General features: G+C 44.9%; 1 protein-coding gene across 1 annotated transcript; it reads left to right on the forward strand.

Moving 5' to 3' along the window:
• Positions 1–8,270: 8,270 nt before the first annotated feature.
• On the forward strand, positions 8,271–20,450 carry LOC117501635 (filaggrin-like). The gene has a single exon (XM_034160558.1). The coding sequence runs from the start codon at positions 8,271–8,273 to the stop codon at positions 20,448–20,450; it is 12,180 nt and encodes a 4,059-aa protein (XP_034016449.1).
• The last annotated feature ends 305 nt before the right edge of the window (positions 20,451–20,755 follow it).

Consider the following 20,755-nt stretch of genomic DNA (forward strand, 5'->3'; position numbering starts at 1 on the left):
TCTTGGTATGGCACACCTGTGAGGTGGGATGGATTATCTCAGCAAAGGAGAAGTGCTCACTATCACAGATTTAGACTGGTTTGTGAACAATATTTGAGAGAAATGGTGATATTGTGTATGTGGAAAAAGATTTAGATCTTTGAGTTCATCTCATACAAAATCGGAGCAAAACCAAAAGTGTTGCGTTTATATTTTTGTTGAGTGTAAAAACCCAGTATTTATTCGGGGGGGTCTTTAAAAGAGCAAGTCAAATTTTGCATGCGCACTGAGAAACTTGAAACTGGCTTATTCACATTTAAACGGTAAAATGCTCTCACTCATAAAACAAATGTAGCGTACCGCAAATTAAACTTCATCAAAGCCATTTAAAAATATCAAAATCGTGACTCACCTTTTTTGTGGATTAAAGTCACTAACCAGGACTTTGGTGCGATCAATAAACGAGGCTCGTCTGCTGTGGAGTTTTTATTCATTCTTCATTAACGTGGCTTTTCTGAGAGGCAGCCAACCTCAGACCGGACTGGATCATTAATATCTGATATTTCATCAACTGAAGTTAAAGATAATGTCCTCCGTTATGTGAAACGTGACTCCTTCCTTCAAATGCGCACGGTGTTACCGTTGTCACGTGGGCTCACCAACAAGCTGAAGTTACGGCCCCTCGTGTAAAAAATGAAAGAAAAAAATATATCCTTCATGTGTGGTTTTTGTAGAACTTCACTGATTAAGCGCTTTTCTTCCAAGTGACTCGTTCTCTGCTGCTGCCACTGTCTGTTAGCAGCTGGGCGTTGGTCCTCCAGGCCGCAGGTCCGACTGATAAAAAAAAACATCTCTCTCTCTCTCTCTCTCTCTCTCTCTCTCTCTCTTTCTCTCCCTCTCCCACTTCCCCACCCCCGCTGGACAGGGAGGTGAAGGACCGGGGCAAGCAGTAAACAGAGCGGAGAGGAGTGAAAATTCACACAGTCCCTTCCTCCGCAGTCCACGCTGACACTGCTGCTGCTTTGATTAGCGCAGAGTGAGATGTTGCTTTGACAGTGAGACTATCATATTTCGGCCCCAAAACACGCATGACAACGTGTGCGTGCGTATGTGTCGTTAAATTTTCCTAATGACGGAAATCCGTCATGGTGACGGAGAACTTTAACCCATTCACTACATGTCTGGTACACAAATTATGTACAGATTGGCAGGTCTGCCACTTTCCTACCACTACTTGGAGTTAACTGGCAAAAAGCTGAGTACAATTATAAGTTGGCCTGTTTTTTTTTTAATTCACAAATACACAGAAACTTTAGGGTCCCTCCACACTTGCCAGTGTCGCAGACTGATAGCCCATGCCTGTATATAGAGGGGGTTCAAGTGGTCCGAGAATTCTGTTGATTTTTTTCTGCTGATTTTTTTTTTCTGATCTGGATATCAACGTTATGTATTTTCTTTTCATTGATAATAAGCAACAAGCACTAACTGTTACACAGCTATTATCACACACCCTCAAGTTTCAATTTCCTCTGCCAGAGTAATCCCTTAAATGATGAAAGGGGAAACTGCTAGATAAACTTTTCCCATGGGGGTTGAAAATTTTTGCTCCCTGGTCCCTATCCTCCTCTGAAATCAAACAGATTAGTAGGCTTGTAAATACCCATGTAGACACACAATTACACTTGTCTGGTTTGTAAAAACATGTCTGTATGTATAAGCTGAGAAATAAAGGGAGCTTCTCCTTCCTGTTGCAAATACTGTAAAGGTGCAAATATTCGCGTGGGATTTATTATGCGAATTTCGCGAGTTAAACAAGGTCGCCAAATGAAATACAGCTATGTTAATACATAACATACATATTCATAATGTAAACGCGAATATTAATACCGCTAAATACGAGGTCTGTTAGAAAACTATCCGACCTTTTTATTTTTTGCAAAAACTATATGGATTTGAATCATATGCGCTTGCATCAGCCAAGCTTGAACCTTTGTGCACATGCGTGAGTGGGTTGCGTCATTCGCAACCCACAGGCAGGTATAAAGTTATTATCTTGGTTCTTCCTGGGTGGTTCTTATGGCAACTGATCCAATCCCAAGCAAGGACTATTTGTATATAAAAATGTATTTCCTAAAATGATATATTTTGGGTTTCAAATGAAATTTATGTAGCTTTTTACCCCTCGAAATCCTCAAAAAGCTTCTGCTTCGCCCCCCACGAGGGCGTTGCCCCTCGACCCCACCAGGGGCCCTGCGGCCCACTGGACCCCCAACTGAAGGATTTGAACCCCCCTTTCACATTCCTATATACGGCCCTGTAGCCCCCACCCCCTCAAAATTGGTCCGCCCTGGCTTCACTGCACATGCATCATTTGGGACCACAGCAGCTTGTCTGAGATGGACTCTCTACACCCAAAGGGAACAATGTGATTATTAACCATCAGATGACAAAGTAAAACCTCTTAAATCATACTAAAGTCAGTTTTAAGCAGAAACGAGGTGATAAATGATGAGTCGCTACTGACGCTTTGAAATGACAGAGGTGCAGTGAACACAGCAGCTCGCAGCTCTGAATAAAATCTGAATAGAAGAAAGTTTATTTTACTATGAAAACCACAAACATGTTTAACAAACCATTTTTATAACTTAGAATCCAAATATAAATTGTAAATGTCAAAAACATGTACAAATATAGCAAACAACATTACATACTGCTATTTCCATTACCTAGTGGATGTACCACTGCATGTTTGAAATAAGTACAACACCAAAGATAAGATTGTTGTCTATAACAACCTGAATATACGAAGTCTGTCAATAACGTAACGGTCCTTCTTATTTTTTTCAAAAACTATGTGGATTTCAAAATGTAAAGTACAAACACTGTCTTCCACCCAGTTTGCAATTTTGTAGTAAAACTGTAAACCCAACTCACTGGTTTACACTCATTCTGCAAATTATCAACACAATCTTGGCTCAGCTGAACACAAGTGTGCCTATTCTTAAGACTACGAGGTCTGTCCGTAAAATATAGGTCCTTTTTATTTTTTTCAAAAACTATATGGATTTCATTCATATGTTTTTACGTCAGACATGCTTGAACCCTCGTGCGCATGCGTGAGTTTTTCCACGCCTGTCGGTGACGTCATTCGCCTGTGAGCACGCCTTGGGAAGGAGTGGTCCCGCCCCCTCGTCAGATTTTCATTGTCTGGAAATGGCGGAATGAAAAGGACTTTTTTTTCCCATCAGAATTTTTTCAGAAGACAGGCACCTGAAAACCATTCGAAAAATTTATCTGGCTTTCGTTGAAAATTTTACGGGCTTCACAGAGAATAAGGACTGTTACTACAGCTTTAAGGACCCCTTTAAGGACGCTCGGCGCGACGACACGGCACAAGCCACCGGACCATTTCTAAACGGATGGCTCTGTGGATACGAGACCGTCGTGTGCTCTTTCTCTGGTTATCACAAGAGCTGGACATCAGTCATTTTCCGTCAGATTTCACTTTTAACAAGAGATTTTGTCATGGAAAGCCACACGGAGGCTTCGTGCGTAAAGACCAATTCGCTTTGGAAGCGAGACAAAGGAACACCTCCGTTTCGGAGTGTCAGAGGACAAGTTTGGACATGCCTGTCTCGGCTTTCAATGCTTACCAGTCCAGTAAGTATCAGAGAAATTGTGGAGAGCTGGACAGGCCTACTATATCATACAGGGCCTATATGGACACAGTATATAAATGTATTTTAGAGAAGTGTGGCCAAGAAGAATTTCAGTGTTGGTCACACATATTCAAAATATGCATGGTGAATGAAAAATATAAATACCATTATACACTTTATTTGAATTGTAACTGTTGAGCATTGTATCATTTCCATGAAGCTTTAATTTTGGAAGAATACACGTTTTCCATGTTAATTATAGTCAAAAAAGAAACTTTTCTTTTTCTCTTTGTTAATAAAGTCTACAACTAATTGTATTAGGCATCTCAATATGACTTGAAACAGAAGGGATGGCTCTTGAATAAGATGAATATGCCAACACAAGCACCACCGTTAACTCATTCTTAAATCAACACTGCACTAATTGTGACACTTAAGAAGTACTGATTCTTTATCAGTGATGTCTAAAGTATAACTCCCCCAGGTTTCATTGATGTACTCATCATGTGTGTTAAACGTCACAGCAAAAGCGCCACGTTTAGGTGGTTCTTAAATGACTTTTGCACCAAACTGGTGACTTAAGAAGTACTGTTCCTTTATCAGTGATGTCTAAAGTATAATCCCCCCAGGTTTCATTGATGTACTCATCATGTGTGTTAAACAGCACAAGCGCCACCTTTAGGTGGTTCTTAAATGACTTTTGCACCAAACTCGTCACTTAAGAACTACAGACTCTTGATCAGTGACGTATAAGGAATATTCCTACCAAGTTTGATTGATGTACTCAAAATGTGCTTTAAATGTCACAGTAGAGTGGATCTGCATGTTGAATTGGCACAAATTTTACACCGGATGCCCTTCCTGACGCACCTCCACATTACATGGAGAAATGTGGCAGGGGTGGGATTTGAACCCGGAATCTTCTGCACTGAAACCAAGCGTATTAACCACTTGGCCACCACCCCTGCACACTATGGGCTGCATGTCCTCTCACATAAATAGTGCCTCCTTTTGAACTTGTTGTGGTCCTATGCATTGTCTCATGGTTTCTGCGTTGCCTGTGTAGTATAAATATTGGCTGGAGTTTAACTGTGCCTTTTCAAATGTAGGACCATAGCTGGATGTGCTCAGCATTTACAAGTAACTGAGGTGATACTGAAGCCACATGTTATGTTGCGAATTTGTACTGTCTATATGAAAAAATTCATTGAAGTTTCATTTGGACCATAAAACTTACACATGAATACATTTCTATCATACTGTATTATCCTAAGGATCTGCTTTTGATTTGCCAAAAACTATATATATATATATAGAGAGAGAGAGAGAGAGAGAGAGAGAGAGAGAGAGAGAGAGAGAGAGAGAGAGAGAGAGAGAGAGATTTTAAAAGGATGAAAACACATAGCTTCAGCAAAACTAGTGTTTACCGAAGAACACATTTTCCATTCATCCCTGACATTCTGCCACAAAGATCATCTCAAATGTTTATTGAACCACCCCCAGACCTAGCCTGCCAGTAATCTATGATCTGTGTGCATGTAGCTGACTCTCTGCTCACTCCATCTGGTGTCTTCTTGACCAGGTCGCTCCCTCAGCCCGGACACACACAGCATCTTTAAGTTCAATGGCTAGCCCACGCTTGTTACAGTCGGTTGAGGTTTTCGTTAAAGGTCATAAAGAGAAAATACACTCCACCCTGATTTGCACAATTTCGGTCTCGTCCTTTAACCCTCTGGAGTCGATTGACGTGCCTCCGTGTCAAAAGTCACATGACCTAATTAAATGGACATAGCACACAATCCACTCCACTCTGAGTGTTTGTTTGAATGCATGTTGAACATGTGGAATTCAATCTGCACACCACTTTTCAAATTCTGTTAATAGGCCAAGTATAACTTGAATTATGATTAATAATTAATGCACGTTTTTTCCTGGACAATATGCTTATATTTGCTGCGCGTTTTACAGACACCCACAGAAAAAAGATTCATTTCCTCATTCTGTTGCAGGAAAGAGAGGGCTGGAATGAAATACGACTTACTTAGTTCTTTTATTTATTTAGTGTGTCAAAATAATGAGGTGTCTGGACCAATGCGTCAAGGTTTTGTCTTTTTTTTAACTGCACAAAGATGATCGATGTGGGGAGCACATCATCAGAGTCTGAACCAGAGTGTGACCAATCTGATGATGAAGTGGACTTTATTGTTCTGGTCTGGATGAACACGAGAGCAAGTGGATTCACCGATTGGTGCGCACAGATCTCCACAGTGGATCAGACCACGTGCTTCTCGATCCAGCTTCTCCAGGATTCGGCACTCCAGCACTCTGCTCCAGCGTAGAGCAGGATGCAGACACACACTGCCCCAGCACTAAGCAGGCTCCAGGGGCGGAGAACACAGGAATCCAGGTAGAAACTCCCTCCCAGAGTTTTTTTGTTTCTTTTTTGCCACTAAGGGCAGTCTGTACAAACACCAATAAAAAAAAAAAAAAAAAAAAATGCTATTTAAAAATAGACATGGATATTGAGGTGGAATATCTGTACAAATTTTTGGGGCTTCTGATGTGTATTGGACAGGAATTGTTTTTCTGAGTGGCACAAATATACTGTAGTTTGTGTGGCAACTTATTGCATGTAAATAGCCACAAATATGCCTGAAGTATTTCCTGCATTTTAATGTGAATTGTTGTATATAAATTTGTTTATGCTACATTTTTTTACATGTATTTTTCAAATTTACAATTTATATTTGCATTCTAAGTTCTAAAAATGGTTCGTTAAACATATTTCTGGTTTTCACGGAAAAAACAACTTTTTTCTGATTTGAATTTTAGGTTTTGTGGTGAATTTAGGGTCACTGTTTTAATGCAGTATGTCAGAATTAAAGAAAAACTGTAAAGTCACAGAGGTGAGGTTGTGCTGAAAAAAATGACACCAAACAAGGCCAGATAAACAGTTTTTTTTTTGTTGTTTGTTTGTTTTTTTTTTTTTTTTAAGTTAAATTATGAAGGTAAAACCAAAAGTAGCCCAAAACCCCCAAAAATACCCAAGACTCCAGAGGGTTAAACTGCAGCTGTAGTGTCCATGCAATCTTTGTGTCCTTAGCCATCTCTTGCCAGCAAAGCCACCAAAGCACACGCTCTCCTACACTTCACACATGCACAGGCTGACTTGCCAGCCCCCAACTAGGTCTCATTCGTCACATGACCCTGCCTACTGCTACACACAAACACCCAACTTAAGTTCCTCACACACACATGCATAACACTGCTCTAACAGCACAAAATTAGCCAAAACAGGTGTGTTCTATTGTTCACTCAACAGCTGATTGGCAGAACATACCTGACTGAGCTAATCTGATAAGAGTAGCTCTGGTACATACTGAAAATGTGCAGTAATTTGAGTCTCAAAAGACCCAGCTGGAATCAGGTATCTGATTGACATCAATGACCCATGTGCATAACACTTGCAAATATAAAGTACATTCAATGAAGATATGACAAGAAAATGTGATATGTTCTGACAAGATTATCTCTGCTACATTCTGAATGAACTAGATTCAACCTCTGGAAGTCCACTACTTTGACCAGATGCAACAGGAAAATGTAACTGGTGTGGCAGCCTGCAAGGACCCAGCAACTTCAATACCAGAGCCTCCTCCTGTGGTGACTTGTGGAGCAACTGTCGCTGTTGATTTACCTCTTGGAACAAGACTGAAGAGGGTAAAATCTCTGACTGATGACACAATCAAAGTCATGACCCAAAGAATGAACACAGTCGCTGTATATGTGATGTCATCGTCAGCTGATGTGGTAAGAAAGTAGTTTAACTTCATAGTCTGTTGCCAACTGTGTGAAACTAACAACGAAATATTTTTACAGGACTCTGTCTTGGAATTAGTGTATTTAGATGCTTCAGGGAAAGTGTCAACAATCCTGGCAGCTTGTAGCAGCATACACAAAATGCGGCATAGTCATGTTAGAAGAACTCTCAAAGAACCAGAGATTTGGAAGTTGGTCAAAGGCCCTTTTGAGCTACACAAACCACAACAACCACAGATAGAGGAGTCAAGTTTCACATCACTGTCTGATCATACAGTGGGAGTTTTGCTGAAGAATTACTTGCACATGGAATTAGATGGTATGGATGGGTCACATGCTGACATGACCACAACAATGCTTCCAAGCACAGGTACTCCTTGCACAAAAAGCATACAGCCTGATGAAGTTTGTCCAAGTGGCCAACCTGGTTGTCAGCCCAACACCACCCAGTTTAGTCCTCAAAGCAATGAACCAAATGATCCTCATCATGGTGCACAAAGAAGTGGCACTGGACAACAGCAAAAGAGCCACAGGACATTTGCATCTCACTCACATGGTGGCAGACATCCATCATGGCGCATGCAACGCAAAGTTGGTGGCAGACATCCATGGCTCCCTCATCAAATGCGAGGCAAATCCAAAGTTGGTAGCAGGCCCCCATCTGAGCCTGACCACAAGCATCACAAAGGCAAACATGACCGCAGAAAGCCCCCATCTCCTCCTCACCAAAATTTCAAGGAAAAAGATGGAAAGGGTGGCATATCCCCACTGCATTCACAAACAGATGGTCCTGGCAGAAATAAAAAAGGAGGCATGACCCAGTCTCGCACTGACAGTCACCATTCTAGCAAAGATAGTGGAGAGGTGAAATTATACCCCCCTTACACCCATGGGAAATATAAAGGCAGGCTGAGACCCTCACCCCTTCCTCATAAAAATTTCAGCAGAGATGAGAGCAGTAGGCTGCCACTGTACCTCATTGGTAAAAACCCTGGTAAAGGCATTGATGGAGGCAGTCCCCTGGCACAGTCTCAAAGCCATATCAAAGATGTTGGTAATTATGATAAACATGATGATGAAAAGTCGCAGCTACACCCTGATAACAGCCACAGTGGTGATAAAGATGTTAGCAAGCCCCCATTTCATTCTCACGGCCACATTAGGGAGAAAGATGGTGACATGCCTCATTCACAAAAAGACAACCCTGGCATAATCACCAAAGCTGCCGCAACCCCATCCCACTCTGTTGACAAAAAAGACAAAAGTCCCCTTTCACACCCCTTTTACATCCATGGCCGAAATTACAGTGACAATAGAACGTCATCTCATAGTTTTCACGTACATCCCAGTCGGTACCAAAGCAGCAATATGTCCATAGTACTCCCTCACAGGCACCTCAAACATGAGGATGAAACTAAAATTCCTGGCAAATTTTATGACAAGAAGTCAACACAACCGCTCAATCACAGCCAACATGGTGACAAAGATCACATTCTCGCCCAGTATCACTCTACTCACAGCTATGACAAAGGTGAGGGTGATGGCAGCAGGCTGTCAGTGCACCCTCCACACAGTAATGTCAAAGATGATGAACACCAGTTAAGGCACTCTCAGTACAGTCACGATGATGGCAGACCCCCAGCTCCTTCTGTGTACAACCATAGTAAAGATGATCATGCTGGCATCCATAACAATGGCAAAAGGCTTCTACCACACTTTGAGCACAGCAGCATGAAAGATGACTACCACTCTGGCAAATTTTATGACCGTAGGAAACACCTCCCACACCATCAGCACCACTGGGAAAACAATGATGAACACATAAAAAGGAAACCACGATTCCCTAATCACAGCAACAGCAAAGACGACAATCAAAACAAACATGATAGCAGGAGACATCTATTGCACCCTCACAACATCCACAGTGATAATGATAAGCACCATCCTAGCAAACATTACAATGATAGTCATGGCACAGACAATGAATACGGAATTAAATATATGCCCCATCCTCACCACAGTCATGGCACAAATGATAAAAATGAAAAGGACTATGAGGAAGACCCAAAAACACACCTGTCCCATCTTCAGCACAGCCACAGCACAGATTACGATGGCAATAAAAGGGACCAATCACATAGTCCATACCCCCATGGTACAGGCAATGCAGATGTAAAAGGTCAACTGTCCCGTCTTGATCATAACAATAACACAAGGCACCCAGCCCATCTTCATCATGGTATGCACTCAGAAGATGACAGTGGAAAAAGGCACCCGCTCCATGTTCAGCACAGCCCCTACACAGATGACAAAGGTGGAACAAGGCGCCCACCCCAACTTCAGGAGAGCCACCACACAAATGATGATGACGGAAAACTGCACCAACTCCATCTTAAGCACAGCCAGCGTACTGACAATGATGATGACGATGGAAAAAAGCGCCCATCCCAACATCAGGACAGCCACCGTACAGATGATGGCAACCATGGAAAAAAGCATCTGCCCCATCTTCAGTACAGCCACCGCACTGACCACGATGATGATGATGATGGAAAAACCCACCCACCCCAACTTCAAGATAGGCACCACATAGATGATCATGAACATGGAAAAAGGCACCCACCCCATCTTCAACATAGCTGCCGCACTGACGATGATAGTAACAGTAGAGAAAAGCACCCACACCTCCTTCAGGAGAGCTACAACACAAATGACGATGTTGATGGAAAATGGCACCCACACCACACAGATGATGACAGAAAAAGGCATCCACACCATCACCAACACAGCCACCACACAGATGAGGACAATAATGGAAAAAAGCGCTCACTCCAACATCACCGCAGCCACCATACAGGTGATGATGATGGAACACTGCAACACCATCTTGAGCACAGTAAACATTCTGACAATGATGATGACGATGGAAAAAAAAACCCACACCATCTTCAACACAGCCACCGCACAGAGGATGGCAATGGAAAAAAGCACCCACCCCGTCTTCAGGAATGTTGCCACATAAACCACAAGGTTAGGAAAAGGCATCCGCCCCATCTTCAGCACAGACGTCAGACAGATCAAGAAGATCAAAGAAAGCACCCGGCCCATCTTCAGCACAGCCACCACACATACAGTGATGATGATGATGGAATAAACTGGCCACCCCGACTTCAGGACATTCGCTGCAAGGACAACGACAGGAAAGGGTACCCACCCCGACTTCATCACAAGCACTCCACAGACAATGACAGAAAAAAGCACCCATCCCGACTTCAGCACAGTCACCGCATAAATGGCGACGATGGAAAAAGGTATCCACCCCATCTTCAGCACAGCTGCCACATAGATGTTGACAACCATGGAAAAAAATGCCCAACCCACCTGCATCACAGCCACCGCACAGACAATGATTACAGAAAAAGGCACACAAGCCGTATTCAGCACAGTCACCGCACAGATCACAAAGATATAAAGAGGTGCTCACCCCATCTTCAGCACAGTCACCACACATACAATGATGATGATGGAAAAAAGCACTTACCCTGCTTCCATCACAGCCGCCACACAGATGGTGATAACAGACAAAGGCTCACAACCTGTCTTCATCACATTCATTGCACAAATGGTGATGATGGCAAAAGACATCGACCCCATTTTCAACACACCCACCACACATACCACAAAGATGGAAGAAGGCACCCACCCCTACATCAGTATAGCCACCACACAGTTGATGACAACTATGGAAAACGGCAACCACCCCATCTTCAGCCCAGCTGTCATACAGTAAAAAACAATGATAAAAGTCACCAATCCCATATTCACCACAGCTGCCACACAGATAATGACAGAAAAAGGCACCTGCCCCATCTTCAGCATATCCACCGGATAGAACACGATGGAAAAACTCACCCACCCTATCTTCAGCACAGCCAGCAAACATACAATGATTATGATGGAAAGAAGTGCCCACCTTGCCTTCATCATAGCCACTGCACAGATGACAATAAGAGAAACAGGCACCCAACCCATCTTCAACACAGTCACTACAAAGACAATGATGATAGAAAAAGGTACCCAACCAATCTTCAGCACAGTTCTCGCATAAGCAGTGATGATGATCAAAAGCGTCCGCCCAATCTTCAGCACACCCAATGCAATGACCAAAAAAATGGAAAAAAGCACCTACTCCATCTTCAGCACAGTCACGACACAGATGACAAGGATGACCATGAGGAGGAAGCAGCTTTCAGGAGGCATTCTATGCCCCGTGATCCCCATCATGGCATTGTTTCCCATTATCCCAGGCCTGGCAAAGATGAAGATGAGGGATACAGCAGGAAGCCCTCACTGCACCATCATTCCACTGGTGGCAAAGTTGATGTCAGTGCTGGCACGAAACTCTCAGTGCCCCATTATACCAGTCATAGAAAAGATGACAAGGGGACAGATTTCAGGAAACCCTCAGTGTCCCATCTTCAGCCTCACAACAAGGAAGACAAAAGGGAGCCAAATGGCAGGAAGCCCTATATGTTAAAGCCCCATCATTCCAGTAACAGTAAAGATGAAGAGGAGAAAGATGGCAATAGTCACAGAGTGTCCACTCAACTCAACCATGACAAAGATGAGGCAGATGGAGAAAGGCCCTCAGTACCATTTCAACCCTGTCACAGGAAAGAGGAGGGATATGAAAAGAGCTGCCACTCACAACTTCATATCAACAACCAAAATCAGAAAGAGGAGGTACATAGCAGGGGGTGCTCCTCACGGCCTCATTCCAACCACAAAAAACATAAGGAGGAAGCAGCTCAAAGGAAGTGCCCCTCACACACTCATCCTACTCATGGAAAACCCAAAAAGGAAGAAGATGGCAGGAACACCTCAGAGCCCTCTCACACCAGTCACAGCAAAGGTGATGATGGAAGGATGCCCGAAGTGTCCGATTATGCTAGTCACGGCAAAGATGACAAAGGTGGGGGAAGGGGAAGGAAGAAGCCCTCAGTGCCTCCTCATACGAGCCACAGCAACAACAAAGAAGACACTGGCAGGAAGGCATCAGTGCACAATCATCCCAGTCATACCAAAGACAAGCAAAGTGAGGCAGATGACACATGGCCTTCAGTGCTCCATCATTCCAGTCCTGGCAGTAAGGAAGATGAGGCATACAGCAAGAAGCCCTCACTGACCCAGTATCCCATTCATGCCAACCAACACTACGCAGAGGCACATGACAGGAAGTCTTCAGTCTCACATCTTCCTAGTGGTCGAAACGACAAAGAGGAAACAAATGGCCAGTGGCTCTCTGTGGCTCATCACACTAGTCATGGCAAAGATAACAATGGAAGGAGACCACTGATGTCCCATCACAATTGTCAGGGAAAAGATGATGACAGGAAGCCACCTAGATCCCATCATCATAGTCATTACAATGATGAGAATGACGGTGGCAGCAGGACCACCTCACTCAAGCCTCATCCCAGCCACAGTAAGGATACTGACATTGCCAGTAGGAAGCCCTCCATAACCCCTCATGATAGCCATAGCAAAGCTCATAAGGACATTGGCATAAAGCCATTAGTGCACAATAATCCAAGTCATGACAAAGACAAGAAATTGGAGGCAGATGGCACGTGGCATTCTGTGTACCATCATCCCAAACTCACTAGTGGTGTAGATGAGGTATATAGCAGGACATCCTCACAGCATTATCATCACATTCATGACAAGGTGAACGACATAAATTTAGATGACAAGAAGGATCCAATATCCAAACATCCCAATCATGGAAAAGACAAAGAGAAAAATGAAGACAGGAAGCCCTCGGTTCCCGATCATCACAAACACAGTGAAGATAATTTTGATGGTTGCAGGAGGCCGTCTGTGAATCATCATATGGGTCACCGCAAAAATGACGATGGCAGGAAGCCCTCAGTGTCTCATCATGCTACTCACAGCAAATATGACCATGAGCATGAAGCAGTTTTGAGGAGGCTTTTTGTGCTGTATGATCCCACACAAGGCGTTGACAGTAAAGAGGGCACACATGGCAGCAGGCGCCTCTCATACCTTCAGCCCAGCCACAGACAGGATAAAAATGAAGAGAATAAGGATGGCAAGAAGCTCCCCGTGTCCACTCAACTCAACCATGACAAAGAGGAAGCAGATGGAAAAAGGCCCTCAGTGCCATTTCAACCATGTCAAAGGAAAGAGGAGGGATATGAAAAGAGCTGCCACTCACGCCCTCATATCAACCACCAAAATCAGAAAGAGGAGGTACATAGCAGGGGGTGTTCCTCAAGGCTTCATTCCAACCACAAAAAACATAAGGAGGAACCAGCTCAAAGGAAATGCCACTCACACACTCATCCTACCCATGGAAAACCCAAAAAGGAAACAAATGGCAGGAACCCCTCAGAGCCCTCTAACACCAGTCACAGCAAAGGTGATGATGGAAGGATGCTCTCAGTGTCCCATCATGCAATTCATGGCAAAGATGACGATAGTGGAGGAAGGAGAAAGCACTCAATGCCTCCTCATCCCAGCTACAGCAACAATAAAGAAGAACCTGACAGGAAACCATCAGTGCACCATCATCCCAGACATACCAAAGACAGTCAAAGTGAGGCAGATGACACACGGCCTTCAGTGCCCCATCATTCAAGTCCTGGCAGTAATGAAGATGAGGCATACAGCAAGAAGCCCTCACTGTCACATTATCCCATTCATGCCAAGCAACACTACGCAGAGGCACATGACAGGAAGTCTTCAGTCTCCCATCTTCCTAGTGGTGGAAACGACAAAGAGGAAACAAATGGCCAGAGACTCTCTGTGGCCCATCACACCAGTCATGGCAAAGATGACAATGGAAGGAGACCATTGATGTCCCATCACACTAGTCAGGGAAAAGATGATAATGACAGGAAGCTGCCGGCATCGCATCATCACAGTCATTACAAGAATGATGACAATGACACTGGCAGCAGGACCACCTCACTCAAGCCTCATCCCAGCCAGAGTAAGGATACTGACATTGCCAGTAGGAAGCCCTCCATACCCCCTCATGACAGCCACAGCAAAGATCCTAAGGATATCGGCATAATGCCGTTAGTGCACAATCATCCAAGTCATGATAAAGACAAGAAATCGGTGGCAGATGGCACATGGCATTCTGTGCCCCATCATCCCAATCTCACCAGTGGTGTAGATGAGGCATATAGCAGGGCGTCCTCACAGCATTATCACCACATTCATGACAATATGAATTACATAAATTTAGATGACATGAATGAGACAACATCCAAACATCCCAATCATGGAAAAGACAAAGAGAAAAATGATGACAGGAAGCCCTCTGTTCCCCATCATCTCAAACCCAGTGAAGATGATTTTGATGGTGGCAGGAGGCCCTCTGTGCCTCATAATATGAGTCATGGCAAAAATGACGATGGCAGGAAGCCCTCAGTGTCTCATCATGCTAGTCACAGCAAGTATGACCATGAGCAGGAAGCAGCTTTCAGGAGGCTTTTTGTGGTGCATGATTCCACTGAAGGCATTGACAGTAAAGAGGGCACACATGGCAGCATGCACCTCTCATACCTTCATCCCAGCCACGGACAGGATAAAAATGAAGAGAATAAGGATGGCAAGAAGCTCCCCGTGTCCACTCAACTCAACCATGACAAAGAGGAGGCAGATGGAAAAAGGCCCTCAGTGCCATTTCAACCGTGTCGAAGGAAAGAGGAGGGATATGAAAAGAGCTGCCACTCACTCCCTCATATCAACCACCAAAATCAGAAAGAGGATGTACATAGCAGGGGGTGCTCCTCAAGGCTTCGTTCCAACCACAAACAACATAAGGAGGAACCAGCTCAAAGGAAATGCCCCTCACACACTCATCCTACCCATGGTAAACCCAAAAAGGAAGCAGATGGCAGGAACCCCTCAGAGCCCTCTAACACCAGTCACAGCAATGGTGATGATGGAAGGGTGCCTTCAGTGTCCCATCATGCTATTCACAGCAAAGAAGATGATGGTGGAGGAAGGAGGAAGCCCTCAACGCCTCCTCATCCCAGCTACAGCAACAATAAAGAAGAACCTGACAGTAAACCATCAGTGCACCATCATCCCAGTCATACCAAAGACAATCAAAGTGAGGCAGATGACACATGGCCTTCAATGCCCCATCCTTCAAGTCGTGGCAGTAATGAAGATGAGGCATACAGCAAGAAGCCCTCACTGCCCCATTATCCCATTCATCCCAAGCAACACTACGCAGAGGCACATGACAGGAAGTCTTCAGTCTCCCGTCTTCCTAGTGGTGGAAACGACAAAGAGGAAACAAATGGTCAGTGGCTCTCTGTGGCCCATCACACTAGTCATGGCAAAGATGACAATGGAAGAAGATCATTGATGTCCCATCACACTAGTCAGGGAAAAGATGATGATGAGAGGAATCCACCGACATCCCATCAACACAGTCATTACAAGAATGATGACAATGACACTGGCAGCAGGACCACCTCACTCAAGCCTCATCCCAGCCACAGTAAGGATACTGACATTGCCAGTAGGAAGCCCTCCATACTCCCTCATGACAGCCACAGCAAAGATCCTAAGGACATCGGCATAAAGCCATTAGTGCACAATCATCCAAGTCATGATAAAGACAAGAAATCGGAGGCAGATGACACGTGGCATTCTGTGCCCCATCATCCCAATCTCACCAGTGGTGTAGATGAGGCATATAGCAGGGCGTCCTCACAGCATTATCACCACATTCATGACAAGGTGAATTACATAAATTTAGATGACAGGAACGAGACAACATCCAAACATCCCAATCATGGAAAAGACAAAGAGAAAAATGATGACAGGAAGCCATCTGTTCCCCATCATCACAAACCCAGTGAAGATGATTTTGATGGTGGCAGCAGGCCGTCTGTGCCTCATAATATGAGTCATGGCAAAAATGACGATGGCAGGAAGCCCTCAGTGTCTCATCATGCTAGTCACAGCAAGTATGACCATGAGCAGGAAGCAGCTTTCAGGAGGCTTTTTATGCTGCATGATCCCACTCAAGGCAGTTACAGTAAAGAGGGGACACATGGCAGCAGGCACCTCTCATACCTTCATCCCAGCCACAGACAGGATAAAAATGAAGAGAATAAGGATGGCAAGAAGCTCCCCGTGTCCACTCAACTCAACCATGACAAAGAGGAGGCAGATGGAAAAAGGCCCTCAGTGCCATTTCAACCGTGTCGAAGGAAAGAGGAGGGATATGAAAAGAGCTGCCACTCACGCCCTCATATCAACAACCAAAATCAAAAAGAGGAGGTACATAGCAGGGGGTGCTCCTCAAGGCTTCATTCCAACCACAAACAACATAAGGAGGAAGCAGCTCAAAGGAAATGCCCCTCACACACTCATCCTACCCATGGTAAACCCAAAAAGGAAGCAGATGGCAGGAACCCCTCAGAGCGCTCTAACAGCAGTCACAGCAAAGGTGATGATGGAAGGGTGCCTTCAGTGTCCCATCATGCTATTCAAGGCAAAGATGACGATGGTGGAGGAAGGAGGAAGCCCTCAATGCCTCCTTATCCCAGCTACAGCAACAATAAAGAAGAACCTGACAGGAAACCATCAGTGCACCATCATCCCAGTCATACCAAAGACAATCAAAGTGAGGCAGATGACACATGGCCTTCAATGCCCCATTCTTCAAGTCCTGGCAGTAATGAAGATGAGGCATACAGCAAGAAGCCGTCACTGCCCCATTATCCCATTCATGCCAAGCAACACTATGCAGAGGCACATGACAGGAAGTCTTCAGTCTCCCGTCTTCCTAGTGGTGGAAACGACAAAGAGGAAACAAATGGTCAGTGGCTCTCTGTTGCCCATCACACTAATCATGGCAAAGATGACAATGGAAGAACACCATTGATGTCCCATGACACTACTCAGGGAAAAGATGATGATGAGAGGAATCCACTGACATCCCATCAACACAGTCATTACAAGAATGATGACAATGACACTGGCAGCAGGACCACCTCACTCAAGCCTCATCCCAGCCACAGTAAGGATACTGACATTGCCAGTAGGAAGCCCTCCATACTCCCTCATGACAGCCATGGCAAAGATCCTAAGGACATCGGCATGAAGCCATTAGTGCACAATCCTCCAAGTCATGATAAAGACAAGAAATCGGAGGCAGATGGCACGTGGCATTCTGTGCCCCATCATCCCAATCTCACCAGTGGTGTAGATGAGGCATATAACAGGGCGTCCTCACAGCATTATCACCACATTCATGACAAGGTGAATTACATAAATTTCGATGACACGAACGAGCCAATATCCAAACATCCCAATCATGGAAAAGACAAAGAGAAAAATGATGACAGGAAGCCATCTGTTCCCCATCATCACAAACCCAGTGAAGATGATTTTGATGGTGGCAGCAGGCCCTCTGTGCCTCATAATACGAGTCATGGCAAAAATGACGATGGCAGGAAGCCCTCAGTGTCTCATCATGCTAGTCACAGCAAGTATGACCATGAGCAGGAAGCAGCTTTCAGGAGGCTTTTTGTGCTGCATGATTCCACTGAAGGCATTGACAGTAAAGAGGGCACACATGGCAGCAGGCACCTCTCATACCTTCATCCCAGCCACAGACAGGATAAAAATGAAGAGAATAAGGTTGGCAAGAAGCTCCCCGTGTCCACTCAACTCAACCATGACAAAGAGGAAGCAGATGGAAAAAGGCCCTCAGTCCCATTTCAGCCGTGTCGAAGGAAAGATGAGGGATATGAAAAGAGCTGCCACTCACGCCCTCACATCAACCACCAAAATCAGAAAGAGGAGGTACATAGCAGGGGGTGCTCCTCAAGGCTTCATTCCAACCACAAACAACATAAGGAGGAACCAGCTCAAAGGAAATGCCCCTCACACACTCATCCTACCCATGGTAAACCCAAAAAGGAAGCAGATGGCAGGAACCCCTCAGATCCCTCTAACATCAGTCACAGCAAAGGTGATGATGGAAGGGTGCCTTCAGTGTCCCATCATGCTATTCATGGCAAAGATAATGGTTTAGGAAGGAGGAAGTCCTCAATGCCTCCTCTTCCCAGCTACAGCAACAATAAAGACGACACTGACAGGAAACCATCAGTGCACCATCATCCCAGTCATACCAAAGACAATCAAAGTGAGGCAGATGACACATGGCCTTCAGTGCCCCATCCTTCAAGTCCTGGCAGTAATGAAGATGAGGCATACAGCAAGAAGCCCTCACTGCCCCATTATCCCATTCATGCCAAGCAACACTACGCAGAGGCACATGACAGGAAGTCTTCATTCCCCCGTCTAACTAGTGGTGGAAACGACAAAGAGGAAACAAATGGTCAGTGGCTCTCTGTGGCCCATCACACTAGTCATGGCAAAGATGACAATGGAAGAAGATCATTGATGTCCCATCACACTAGTCAGGGAAAAGATGATGATGAGAGGAATCCACCGACATCCCATCAACACAGTCATTACAAGAATGATGACAATGACACTGGCAGCAGGACCACCTCACTCAAGCCTCATCCCAGCCACAGTAAGGATACTGACATTGCCAGTAGGAAGCCCTCCATACTCCCTCATGACAGCCACAGCAAACATCCTAAGGACATCGGCATAAAGCCATTAGTGCACAATCATCCATGTCATGATAAAGACAAGAAATCGGAGGCAGATGACACGTGGCATTCTGTGCCCCATCATCCAAATCTCACCAGTGGTGTAGATGAGGCATATAGCAGGGCGTCCTCACAGCATTATCACCACATTCATGACAAGGTGAATTACATAAATTTAGATGACAGGAACGAGACAACATCCAAACATCCCAATCATGGAAAAGACAAAGAGAAAAATGATGACAGGAAGCCCTCTGTTCCCCATCATCACAAACCCAGTGAAGATGATTTTGATGGTGGCAGGAGGCCGTCTGTGCCTCATAATATGAGTCATGGCAAAAATGACGATGGCAGGAAGCCCTCAGTGTCTCATCATGCTAGTCACAGCAAGTATGACCATGAGCAGGAAGCAGCTTTCAGGAGGCTTTTTATGCTGCATGATCCCACTCAAGGCAGTTACAGTAAAGAGGGGACACATGGCAGCAGGCACCTCTCATACCTTCATCCCAGCCACAGACAGGATAAATATGAAGAGAATAAGGATGGCAAGAAGCTCCCCGTGTCCACTCAACTCAACCATGACAAAGAGGAGGCAGATGGAAAAAGGCCCTCAGTGCCATTTCAACCGTGTCGAAGGAAAGAGGAGGGATATGAAAAGAGCTGCCACTCACGCCCTCATATCAACCACCAAAATCAAAAAGAGGAGGTACATAGCAACGGGTGCTCCTCAAGGCTTCATTCCAACCACAAACAACATAAGGAGGAAGCAGCTCAAAGGAAATGCCCCTCACACACTCATCCTACCCATGGTAAACCCAAAAAGGAAGCAGATGGCAGGAACCCCTCAGAGCCCTCTAACACCAGTCTCAGCAAAGGTGATGATGGAAGGGTGCCTTCAGTGTCCCATCATGCTATTCAAGGCAAAGATGACGATGGTGGAGGAAGGAGGAAGCCCTCAATGCCTCCTCATCCCAGCTACAGCAACAATAAAGAAGAACCTGACAGTAAACCATCAGTGCACCATCATCCCAGTCATACCAAAGACAATCAAAGTGAGGCAGATGACACATGGCCTTCAATGCCCCATTCTTCAAGTCCTGGCAGTAATGAAGATGAGGCATACAGCAAGAAGCCGTCACTGCCCCATTATCCCATTCATGCCAAGCAACACTACGCAGAGGCACATGACAGAAGGCTTCAGTCTCCCGTCTTCCTAGGGGGAAACGACAAAGAGGAACAAATGGTCAGTGGCTCGCTGTTGCCCATCACACTAATCATGGCAAAGATGACAATGGAAGAACACCATTGATGTCGCATGACACTACTCAGGGAAAAGATGATGATGAGAGGAATCCACTGACATCCCATCAACACAGTCATTACAAGAATGATGACAATGACACTGGCAGCAGGACCACCTCACTCAAGCCTCATCCTAGCCACAGTAAGGATACTGACATTGCCCAGAGGAAGCCCTCCATACTCCCTCATGACAAGCCATGGCAAAGATCCTAAGGACATCGGCATGAAGCCATTAGTGCACAATCCTCCAAGTCATGATAAAGACAAGAAATCGGAGGCAGATGCACGTGGCATTCACTGTGCCCATCATCC

The sequence above is a fragment of the Thalassophryne amazonica genome, chromosome 2, assembly GCF_902500255.1.
Source record: "Thalassophryne amazonica chromosome 2, fThaAma1.1, whole genome shotgun sequence".
NCBI classification, from domain to species: domain Eukaryota; kingdom Metazoa; phylum Chordata; class Actinopteri; order Batrachoidiformes; family Batrachoididae; genus Thalassophryne; species Thalassophryne amazonica.